Source organism: Penaeus monodon, chromosome 6, assembly GCF_015228065.2.
Source record: "Penaeus monodon isolate SGIC_2016 chromosome 6, NSTDA_Pmon_1, whole genome shotgun sequence".
Lineage (NCBI taxonomy): Eukaryota > Metazoa > Arthropoda > Malacostraca > Decapoda > Penaeidae > Penaeus > Penaeus monodon.
The window spans coordinates 36,886,688-36,899,187 of NC_051391.1; the positions used below are offsets into that span (position 1 = coordinate 36,886,688).

General features: G+C 42.7%; 1 protein-coding gene across 1 annotated transcript in view; it reads right to left on the reverse strand.

Annotated features, from left to right (window-relative positions):
- Window positions 1–11,625, reverse strand: part of LOC119574420 (tubulin alpha-1A chain-like) — a 12,558-nt gene extending 933 nt beyond the window's left edge. The window contains 8 exon segments of the mRNA XM_037921640.1: window positions 1–71; window positions 73–225; window positions 695–847; window positions 1,135–1,309; window positions 1,984–2,183; window positions 2,533–2,834; window positions 3,210–3,432; window positions 11,501–11,625. The exon segment at window positions 1–71 is cut by the window's left edge and continues 933 nt beyond it. Of these exon segments, the coding sequence (XP_037777568.1) occupies window positions 1–71; window positions 73–225; window positions 695–847; window positions 1,135–1,309; window positions 1,984–2,183; window positions 2,533–2,834; window positions 3,210–3,432; window positions 11,501–11,503 (1,280 nt within the window). The 5' untranslated portion in view covers window positions 11,504–11,625.
- Between the last annotated feature and the right edge of the window lie 875 nt (window positions 11,626–12,500).

The window sequence follows — 12,500 nt, forward strand, 5'->3', positions numbered from 1 at the left end:
GCGGCCAAATCCTCCCGGGCCTCGGAGAACTCGCCCTCCTCCATGCCCTCGCCCACGTACCAGTGCACGAAAGGCGCGCTTGGCGTACATCAGGTCGAACTTGTGGTCGAGGCGCGCCCAGGCCTCGGCGATGGCGGTGGTGTTGGACAGCATGCAGACGGCGCGGGACACCTTGGCCAGGTCGGCGCCCGGGACCACGGTGGGCGGCTGGTAGTTGATGCCCACCTGCGGGAGGGGAGAGACAGGGCGAGGGTGAGAAAGAGAAAGAGAGAGGTGGCGCACGTTAAATCATGCCTGTTCTGTACAGGGCATTGCATACGAGCAAACAAGCGAGCGTATGGACACAAACTCAGTCAAGCCAACATACACTCACGTAGATTTACGCAAACATTCGCTCAATCACCCACCTGTCAAATATTTTTTGTTTTTCCTAAGAATTCTAAATTTTGATTTAATTCAAAATATACGGACAAAGAGCTACGCGAACATTATGTATCATATCTTTACGAAACCTTCAACCTTCAACCTTCAACGCGAACACATTACTAAACTAAAATCACAAAAGCATGCAAAAGCACACGCACAACCCCCATCTCCCACCCCCACCATCCACTGCCCATATCCTCACCTACACACACGACCCCCCTCCCCCTCCTTTGCCCTTCTATCCTTGCTCCAGTACCCTCACACCCACCTTGAATCCCGTAGGACACCAATCCACAAACTGAATTGTCCTCTTGGTCTTGATAGAAGCAATGGCTGCGTTGACATCCTTGGGCACAACATCGCCGCGATACAACATGCAACAGGCCATGTACTTTCCGTGACGTGGGTCGCATTTTACCATCTGAAAGGCAGAGGAAATATTATCTATCATTATCATCATTATTATCACTACTACCATAACCGTTCGTATTAAAGACAGGAGGCTGGGGAATGGAATGGCAGAGAAAGAAAATGGAATGAATTATACGGTAAGGCAAGTTGGTAGAAAAAAATAATAATGGTAAGGATCTGAAGAATTGTAAGGTGTCATATATCATCACATTCACACAAAAAATGGCAACTACATCATGCTCAATAGAAATAAGGCATAAATTATAATGGTAATAATCTAAAAGCTTCATAACTAACCTGGTTCGCGGGTTCGAAACAGGCGTTCGTGATCTCGGCAACGGACAGCTGCTCGTGGTAAGCCTTCTCTGCGGATATGACGGGTGCGTACGTAGCGAGCGGGAAGTGGATACGCGGGTACGGCACGAGGTTGGTCTGGAACTCCGTCAGATCCACATTCAAAGCGCCGTCGAACCTGCGGTGGAGAGGAAGTGATAGTTAGAGGTGGCGGTTAGAAGTAATGAAAATGATAATGGCGAAGGATGATGGTGGAGATAGATAATAAAGATGATGATCAGAATAATAAACGATGATTGTAATGACAGAGCAAGACTGAAACGATTCGTCTAATTCATGTATATTACTCTTTATTTCCTGTATCTTTTTCTTTGTACATAACCCCCTCCCCCGCATCTCTTCATTAACTTCCTTAACCGTTTATCATATCAGCAATTAATTTTTCATTCATTATCCATTTTTCTTTAATCTGCCTATTAAATACTTCTGGGTACATTATCTAATGATTTCATCTTACAGTTATTCACCAGACCTTTTACTGATTTAAAGAGAAAAAGCAAATGAAAGAGAAAATAAGCATTACCTTAAACAAAGGTCAAATAAGAGTTTTCTTTTTCCCTTTAGGAAAAAAAATTCATTTCCCTCGTGAAAGAGAATTGTAAGCTCTAACCTGACCTGGTACAGGACAAGTTTTCCTTTTTCTCCTATAAGAAAAAAAATTAACTTCTCAGCTTTGGGACTAGTTCTTCCTCTTCCCTCATAAGAAAATAAACACCTTTAACTAATCTTACAAGAAAACTAAATGCCTTTAAAGCAAAATTTTCAGCAAAGAGCCAACCCGAGCCAACGCACCTGAGGGAAGCCGTGATCGAAGACACGATCTGGCCAATGAGGCGGTTGAGGTTGGTGTAGGTGGGGCGCTCGATGTCCAAGTTCCTCCTGCAGATGTCGTAGATGGCTTCGTTGTCGACCATGAAGGCGCAGTCGGAGTGTTCCAGGGTCGTGTGGGTCGTTAGGATGGAGTTGTAGGGCTCGACGACTGCTGTTGAGACCTTTAGGGATTGGGAAGGAGTCGTGAGTTCAAAGTTGGGTGAGGTGGGGGGGGCGTTTTAGGTGGATGTATTGTGTGGATGTTGGGGGGGGGGGGGGCTAAGGAGTTTCGAGGCGAATGGTATGTGTATCAAGAGTTGTGAATGCAAATTTAATAAATACACGTAGGTGGGAATATACGAGTATGTTGATGATTACTATACATTATTTTTTTTCCTTCTTTCATTTTATCACATTAAGCATTCCCATCCCCATCTCTCCACCCACCCCTCCCTCTTTTCTCATGCCAAGCACCCCCTCCCTTCCCCTACGCACCTTCCCCCCTCCATTCCCACCCGCGCCCTTCCTCACCTGCGGCGCCGGGTAGATGGAGAACTCCAGCTTGCTCTTCTTGCCGTAGTCCACCGACAGCCTCTCCATGAGCAGCGACGTGAAGCCTGAGCCGGTTCCTCCGCCGAACGAGTGGAAGATGAGGAAGCCCTGAAGCCCCGTGCACTGGTCGGCCAACTTGCGGATGCGGTCGAGGACGAGATCGACGATCTCCTTGCCGATGGTGTAGTGTCCGCGAGCGTAGTTGTTGGCCGCGTCCTCCTTGCCGGTGATCAGCTGTTCGGGGTGGAACAGCTGGCGGTAGGTGCCTGTGCGGACTTCGTCTGCGTGGGGGAGGGAAGGGGGGGGTTAGTGACGCTGCTGTCGTTGCTTGGCATCATTGTTGTTAGGGACACGCACACACACGTATATATATATATATATATATATATATATATATATATATATATATATATATATATATATATATATATATATATATATATATATATGCGTGTGTGTGTGTGTGTGTGATTGATATTACTAGTATCATTATCATTATTATTTTTCTTCTATTATTATTACTATTATTATTATTATTATTATTATCATTATTATTATCATTATGATTATTATTACTAGTATCATTATTATCATTATCATGATTATTCACCAGCATGCCTCAAGCCCTTAGCCACCCAAGCCCTTCTCCAACTCACCGACGACAGTGGGTTCCAGATCAACGAACACAGCCCTGGGGACGTGCTTGCCGGCGCCGGTCTCGCTGAAGAAGGTGTTGAAGGAGTCGTCGCCGCCCCCGATGGTCTTGTCGGAGGGCATGGTGCCGTCGGGCTGGATGCCATGCTCGAGGCAGTACAGTTCCCAGCAGGCATTGCCGATCTGCACGCCGGCCTGACCGATGTGGACGCTGATACACTCACGCTGTGAGAGGAGAGAGGGGATGATAATTGTGAGATGATAAGGACAGTGATGACAATGATAATATAATAAAAACGATGAGATAATTATGATGATGACATAACTATAACGAGAGGTGAGGACGCGAGCGAGTCACCGAGAGGTGGAAAAAGAAATAATGATTCAAGAGAGCGAGAGAGAGAGAGACAGAGAGAGAGAGAGAGAGAGAGACAGAGGAGATGGGTGAAGGCGAGAGAATGGGAGATAGCGAGAAGCAAACAGTGATAATAACAAGAAGAGAAGAGTGAGTGAGTAAGAGCGAGATGAAGAAAGAAGAGGGGGTGTATGAGAGAGAGAGAGAGGTTTATAGAGAGCGAGGGCGAGATCCTGGGTATTAGTAGAAAATAAAAGTAATATCTTAACATACTTGCAAAGTAATTCCATGAACACGATTTTTTTTCCCTAAACTGACAGATCAACAAATTCTAAGACACTTTTATTTATTCCACTTCTCATAAGTAACCAATAAAAAAAATATCTGATAAAAAAAAAATACCGACCAGTTACATGTAGTCTTGTATTTCACCTAACCAGTCAAAGCGTTTGACACCCAGGGTACGTAATTCATAATATCAAGTATCTTTTTAATTTGGAATTTGTAAATGAAAATGTGCTTGATAAACGCTTTAGCATTTGTCCGTCTATAGATTCCATGCACTGTTCCTTCCCTAGGTGATGGGTGTCATGCATTCAAAATAATGATAATGATAACAAAAGAATAAATGAATAAGTAGATAATGAAATAAAACAGAACTCAAATGTTGGGCATAAACAGGTGAGGAATGTGATTTGCTGAAGGCGGTTTTAGGCTAATCCATGATATGGCTTCAGCATTTTCGGCATAATCCATGTATGCAATAACTTATGTATTATTGCAATAATAATTGATTAGTTGATTTATAATAAGTGATTCATGTTTGTGCCTCATAAATATGAAAATAATATTACTTTTAACAACAGCAATGAAAACAAGGCTAATAATATGTTAATCAGTTTTTATTATTCTATGAGAAATAATATCTCTCCAAATCAATTTACAGGTAAACATAATACATTTGAATAAGCCTATTCGGTTAGCCGAATGACCCTTGCAGTAACTAATAATAAAACATCCTCAAGTGCCTGCTTACAAAAGGATAGAAAAACAGAAAGAAAGGGAAGGAGGAGGAGCAGGCAGAGCTAGCAACAAAAGGGGAGAGGAGGTAAACGACAACAACAATTTAAAGATAAAAACGAAGGAGAGCAAAATGAAAAAAAAAAGGGAAATAAAACTAACGAGACACAAACCAGTAGGGGCGCGTGTCACGTAACCCTAGGGTGTGTCAGACTGATGGAGACAACACAGACGAAGGGAGGATTAAAGAGGGGGGGAGGGGGGATTGCATGGCGACAGGCATGCATGTTTTGTGACCGCACGCTCCACGTGTTCATTGATTTTGCAGTTGCACTTCAACAAGATACAACAAATCATTGATCTAAATGCAGAGCTTAGCAACATTGTAGTTCTAGTTTCTTTCCGTATTCATGACATGTCGCTATTGTTTGTAAGTAATAATAAAAGGGTAATAATAAATCAGAACTTTTATAACGGCAACCCTGCGGGCCTACGTCATCCCCGTCACCATGGCAACCGCCGATGTAAACAAAGTCACGCGAATGCGTCTAAAATGCGGGAGAAACCCGCGTGTTCGCTTGCGTGCACACGCCAGCAGGCACGTCAATCTGCGAACGCAATGTCTGTTCTCGAAAGGCCATTACGTGCAGCCGTATAATTGAATTCCTGTCTAAGCACGCGAGCCGGACATCAAACTCACGCACGTTGTCATGGAAGAAAGAAAGTTACGTTAGAGAGAGAGGAAAAAGGCAAAGAAAGGAAGGAAGCAGGGGGGCAAGGGAGGAGAAGATGAGTCATGGCGCATGCGCAGCTGTACCCCCGATGCTTTTTTGTTTTCCTTTCCTTTTTTTCCTCTTATTCTATTCCGTCGGGTAATTTTCAAAAGGCGAGCTTTTGGCGCTCCCGGCGATGAGTCATGCCAGCTCAATTAACAGTCTCTGTTCATGACTCGCGGGGCTTCGCTATTGATTTTCAGCAGGGTTGGGGGTTATGGAAGTTCGTTGTTTATTAATTTTATCGAGGACTAGTTCGCGGTAAATAAAACTCGAACGCGACTGATCAATAGTATTCGAGTGGGCGCGGGGGCAAAGGTGGGCGGGGGCGGAAGTAGCAGAGCGCGGGCGGTCAGTGAAAAAAGGGAGGGGGAGAAAGGGAGGGAGAAGAAGTAGAAAAAATATATATATACGAAGGAGAGAGAATGAAGATCGGGAGAAAACCCGTTTATGAAGACAAAGATTTAATTAAGGAGACTGAATGCTAAACAAAAAGAGAAATTAAAAAGAAAAAAACAATCGAACGAGAAAAAGAGTTAGAGGAACAAGAGAAACAACAGCGAGGAGAATAATAATACTAATAATACTAATAATAACAAAAATACAAAATCAGTTCGATTCTCCATATCCATTTTCCCGCCTTTTTCTCCCTTTCCCCGTAGTCTGCCCTTTCTAGACTGACAAGTAAGTTTTTTTTTCTGCTGTAGGACTAGTGCTGTAACAAGGAGTGTGTGCATACCTCAAGACAGGTTGTAACGTAACACTATATATCGGCTCACACTTTCCTGCAATTGCACAGTCAAAGTATCTCTCGTTGGTGGGCGGGCTGTGTTCTCAATGAGGCCCGTTTTCTAGTGTGTGTGTACGTGTGCGTGTGTGTGTGTGTGTGTGTGTGTGTGTGTGTGTGTGTGTGTGTGTGTGTGTGTGTGTGTGTGTGTGTGTGTGTGCGCGTGCGTCTGGTGGTTATTATTGTATTTTGTAGTGGCTATTATCAGCAAGGCATTGATTTGACTGGCGGATACGAACGCACAAACAGAAATAAACACACATCCCTCCCTCCCCGTTAACACACACACACAAACACGGAAGCATATATCTGTTACCTTGTCTGGACCTCCCATTCGGCTCTCCTTCCTCTGCCCTCTCCCCCTACCAAACCATGCTGTGTGACGTGGTTGCCCATTATAGCGCTATGAACCAGGGTATTACTAGCTTAATTACTGTTCTTTTTTATGACACCCGAGGGTCATTATATCCCCTCTCCCCCTCGCTTCCTTCGCTGTCGTAAACTCGTTTTCTGTTTCTCTCTTTCTTTCTTTCTACGCCCCCCCCCCCCTCTCTCTCTCTCTCTCTCTCTCTCTCTCTCTCTCTCTCTCTCTCTCTCGCTCTCTCTCTTTCTTGCGTTTCATCCTCTATGCGTTATATCCTTTCTTTTGTTAACGGTCTAGGACTGGAATGCACACAGGGAAGAAATATTCGATATGTCAGACTAGGATACTGCTAGACGTGAAGGTAGTATTTAGACAGAAACAGACAGATATATAGATAAATAGATAGATACACAGTCCGACGTAGACACACACACACACACACACACACATATATATATATATATAAATATATATATATATATATATATATATATATATATATATATATATACATATATATGTATGTATGTATATATGTATGTGTGTGTGTGTGTGTGTCTATGTGTATTTGCACTTACATACAAGGAAAGCGATACGCAGATGAAAAACAAAATGACAGAAACGTAAAAAAAAATAAAAACGAAAATTACAACCAACCCGGATTAGTGACAAATCGTTTTGGATAATCTGCCTCATATTAAGCCGGATTTGATATTAAAAAAAAACTTTGTATATTAGCAAAAAAAAATGTGATAGAAAATATCAGTCAAGTTATATATAACTTCCTAATCCGTTAATTTCATCATTTTTTATCGTAACCACAGCCTTTAGCACAGGTTATGACTTAAAAAAGGGGAAATTATAGAAAAAATTTTTTTTTATTAGTTTAAACGCATGAGAACATTAGTGAATCTACCCGGACATAGAACATAATAAGTTGAACATAATATCTATGTTCAGCCGATGTCCATTCGTATTGATCTGTGCTTGTGCAATAACGATGAAGTATGTGTTCATGGAATTTTGAAGATTGAACCAATAATTTCTGTATATAAATAAATGGCTATTTTTGTGGAATTTGATTAATCGTGTCTATATAAAATCGAGTATGTAGATTTAATCAGATTATATTCACTTTGCAGGTTTCAGTTATCAACAGTAAAGCAACTGCATGATCTGTGACGTCACCAATCTTTTATATGTCACTTTAATTTTGCTGGATTCGTTCACCGGCAATAAGGCAAGAATCTGGTGCTCGTGTCGGGTGTCAAGTGTCAGTGACGTCACGCAACCAGTCACGCCGGCTCCTCCCCCTCGTCCTGTTCATGGTTTCCGTTCCTGTCCTCTTCCCTTTCTCTCTTCCCTTCTTTCCCCTCCTTCCTCTCCTCTTTTCGATCCCCTGCCCTTATCCTCCCCTCTTTACTCCATTCTTTCTCTCCTCATCCCTCTTCCTCCTCCTCTTTCTTTCTCCTCTTCGCTCCTCCCCTTTCTCCTCCTCTTTCCCGCTCCTTTCTCCTCCTCCTCCTCCTCCTCCTCCTCTCTTCTTTCCCCTCTCCTTCCTGCCATCCCTCCTAACATATGAACTGATGCGAAGGAAAAGATAAATAAGTCGAGAAATATATACATAGAAATAGACAGTATTTATCTGTTCTCTTTTGTTTCCTTCCCGTCTATAACGCATCTACAGTATAAGCTCCATTCTTGTATTTATCAAAGACTTTACCTTTCGCCTTTTCCCTTTGTTGTAAAATCTGCCACTAAGGGAACTTCCCTGTCAATCCTCAAGCACGTTTACAAGAACAGCAGGAGAAATTGATATTAATAATCACTTTATTCTTATTTTTTTTTTTATTATTATTCATCATTATTGCTATCGTTATTAACATTATCATTGTTAGTATTATTACCATTATCATAATTGTTATTATTATCAAGGTGATTATTAGCATTTTTATGATTGCTATTATTGTTAGTATCATTAGTGGTAGTAGTAGTATTAGTTGTAGTAGTAGTAGTTTTAGTAATAGTAGTAGTAGTAGCAGTAGTACCACCACTAATAAGTAATTGTGATAGTAATAGTATTCCTATATTTACTCCTACCTTACCTGTTACTATCACCATTATTATCATCACCTGTGTCATTCTCCTCTGAATGACTATCATTGTTATCATCATCATTAATGTCACCATCATCAGTGGCGTTCTATGCCCGTAATGCATCCCGAATATCAACTATGCCAAGGACTAGCGATGTAAAGGTTATGACCTTTTGCAGCTCTCTCTCTCTCTCTCTCTCTCTCTCTCTCTCTCTCTCTCTCTCTCTCTCTCTTCTCTCTCTCTCTCTCTTCTTCTCTCTTCTCTCTTCTCTCTTCTGTCTCTCTCTCTCTCTTTCTCTCTCTCTCTCTCTCTCTCTCTCTTCTCTCTCTCTCTCTCTCTCTATTTCTTTGTCTTACTCTCTCTCTTCTTTGTCTTATTGTTGTTCTCCATCTCTTTCGCGCTTTCTCTCTTTTCCATACTTGCCTTCTAGTTACACCTTCCCAATTTGCTTCAATGATTGCAATGGCACTGATTTCTCTTACCCCCCCCCCCCTTGCTTCAATTCCTCCCGTTGTTTAACTTTCTGAAGAAACGATATTCATGAACGTAGTTGTTCTCCCCCTCCTCTCTCTCTCTCTCTCTCTCTCTCTCTCTCTCTCTCTCACTCTCTCTCTCTCTTTCTCTCTCACTCTCTCTCTCTCTCTCTCTCCCTCTCTCTCTCTCTCTTATTCTTTGCCGTTGCTCTTCTTTCAATTAGATCCAGAATAATTCTGCCATATTGATCTCTCGTTAGCATTTCATGTGTTTTTGGTAGGGTGTGCAGACGCGGACGATAACAAAAACGAGGAAAAACATAAAGAAGGGAGAAAGAGAGAAGAGAACAGACGAGGAGATGGAGGAGGAGGGTAGAAGGAGATAAGAAGAACGCGAGAAGAGAGGCGAAAGCAAGTCAAAGGTTACCAAGTGGGAGCGAAAGAGGGGGAGAGAGGGTACCAAGTAGGAGCGAAAGAGGGAAGAGAGAGTGCCACGAAGGAGCGAAAGAGAGGGAAAGGAGTACCAAGAAGAGCAGAGGAGCCGACCAGCTGAAGGGAGAGCGAGAGTCACAATATAAGACAGTTCATTTACTAGAGCTTAAACTTATTTTCTTTGTGCACAGAAGCTGAGACGCGAACTTACATAGGCACATACAAGCACGCAAGCATATAAAATAAGATATGAGAGGCATGCAAGCACATACTGCAATCAGAAAACATGATCGGACACAAGTCTACCCACAACTCACACCTAATACAAGTACACTTACACTTTTGTACAAACATTCTTCCTACATTCATACACCCACATAAAAAGAAATCCCTAGTTATCATCACAAAAAAAAAATAATATAAATGAATAAATAAAAGAATAAATGGGGAAAATAAACAAACAGATAAATGAACAACAGAACAATCACAAGAAATGGAGGAAGACGTAAGACGCGGAACCAAAACGAATTACCGAATCCTTTTCTCACGCCACGGGGTTCTTCCAAGGACGCCGCGCTGCCTTAGCCCAAAATCAATAGAAAAGAGCGTCATGCGTTTTGGTCATGCACTACTCCCCCACTCCTCTGCACTCCCCCTCCCTCATTACCTCGGCGCCTTTACATTGTCATGACTGTTATCGTTCTGTTCTTACTCTGTTATTTTCGTCTGTGGAATGAATCAATAATGCTATGGGCTCGGGATAGTCCTAGGGCAAGCTGGGAGGCACTGCATGACACGATATCGCATGACGAGTCTAAGTTTGCATGACCCTGAACCCGTGAGCGTGAGGACAGTTTGCCCGCATGGATCGATCATGAGGTATTCGGTCTCAGGCAGTGAAAGAAAGAAAGTGAGAGAAAGAGGGGGAAAAAGATGAGAGAAAATTATGAAAGATCTGAAAAAAAAGAAAGAATAAAGAGGAATATGAACGAAGAAAGGGGAAAAGGGAAAGAGAAAAAGAGAAAGATATAGAGAAGAAAGAGAGAAAATGGGAGAGGAAAAGATGAAAAATAAGAAAGAAGAAAGAGAAAGGTAAAGGATGTCACAAGCGAGAGAGAATGAAGGCGAGAAGTGGAATGAAAAAAACATACAAAGTGGAAGAGACGGAGAGCGACGAAAGATTTGTTTGGAGAGAGAGAGAGAGAGAGAGAGAGAGGGAGAGAGAGAGAGAGAGAGAGAGAGAGAGAGAGAGAGAGAGAGAGAGAGAGAGAGAGAGAGAGAGAGAGAGAGAGAGAGAGAGAGAGAGAAGAGAGAGAAGAGAGACAAGAGAGAGAGAGAGAGAGAGAGAGAGAGAGAGAGAGAGAGAGAGAGAGACAGAGAGAGAGGGGGGGGGGCAGAAAGAAAGAAAGGATAGAAACTACTGAATTCGAAGAAACAAGAAAAAGGAAAAGAGGACACCCCGAATTTCGTTAGTATACGTTACTGCGAAACTTGCTCCAAACAGATTCACTGCTCCAGTTGATTTGCTGAGTGAAAGTTCTCGAAAAAGGGTGCGTAATAAGGATATAAAACATTTGATTTCGTTCATGTTCTGAATTGAGAAAACGGATAATAAAGATCAGAAAATAAATAATGATAGTAATAAATGGATAAATCATCAGATCACACAAAACATCTAAAACTGTTTTGAAGGAGCAACAAACCGAGGTAACTTGCGGTCAGACAGATCAATGAGCTCAGAGTCACGTGCTATTTTCGTCAATGAAAGAAATTAATTATGGATTCGCTCATCACTTCGGTGTAATGGCAACCGGATTACCTCGTTCTGATGATTTTTAAAAATTCGTTTTAGACTGACTTTGAGTATTTTTTGTTTACATTTTGCTATCTCCGTTTACCTCCCTTATATAAAATAAAAAGAAAATTGCACTAAAATTCATCTGCAAAATTTGGTTTGACTAATTAAACATTCGAAAATAAGTAAAAACTCACCATATTGACGACAGGAGCCTCACAGGGTGTGACGATGGAACACGAGTGAGATTGCTGACATTCCAGCCTCTCCTCGCGGTATATATACCCTGGCTTATCCAGGAGGGAGGGACCAACTGGCTCGTCTCCACCAATTAGAATCCGGTGTCGTGCATCGTCCACGGGACAGCCAATCGCAATTCGCCCACGGTTTTGAAAATCAGCCAATGGCACGCCGCTTGCATGACCGGAAAGAGTCGAAGCCACGCGATGCGGCGATGATTTCAGTCGCGATCGATCACGCCCGTGTCACACCGGCCGCCCCCCTCACCCCTCCCTTCCCCCTCCCCTCCCTCCTTTTCCCTTCACCCCCTCCTCCCTTCCCCCTCCTCCTATTCTCCCCTCACTTCTTCCCCTCCTCTTCCACTTCCTTTCATCCTCTCTCTTCCTTTCGTCCTTCCTCCCCGCCCCCCTTCCTTCTGTCTCCTTCCTCTTTCCTCCCCATGTCCGAATTTCATGCACGCGCATTATTTTTATCTGATCTCATCCTGGAGGAAAAGATAGCTACGTACAGTGCGTTCAATCTGCAGCGTTTTTTCTTTCTTTCTTTCTTTCTTACTTTCTTGTTTGTTTGATTTGAATGTCTTCAGCTCGGACTAAAAAAGAAAAAATAAAGATTCTGCTTACCAAAATAAGACGTCTCCTCCCCCCCCCCACCCCCACCCCCACCCCCATCGCTCCTCCCTATTCCGTTTAGCTGCATATTAATGAAGTCCTTTCTCTGCCTCTTATCTTCGCCTTCCTCCTCTCTTCCTCCTCTATTTGTCACATTTATTGCTATTTTTCGTTCCATTCTCCTCTTCTCTCTCTCTCTCTCTCTCTCTCTCTCTCTCTCTCTCTCTCTCTCTCTCTCTCTCTCTCTCTCTCTCTCTCTCTCTCTCTCTCTCTCTCTCTCTCTCTCTCTCTCTCTCTCTTCTCTCTCGTACATGTGATTTTCTCCTCTCTCTTTTTCATTCTCTCT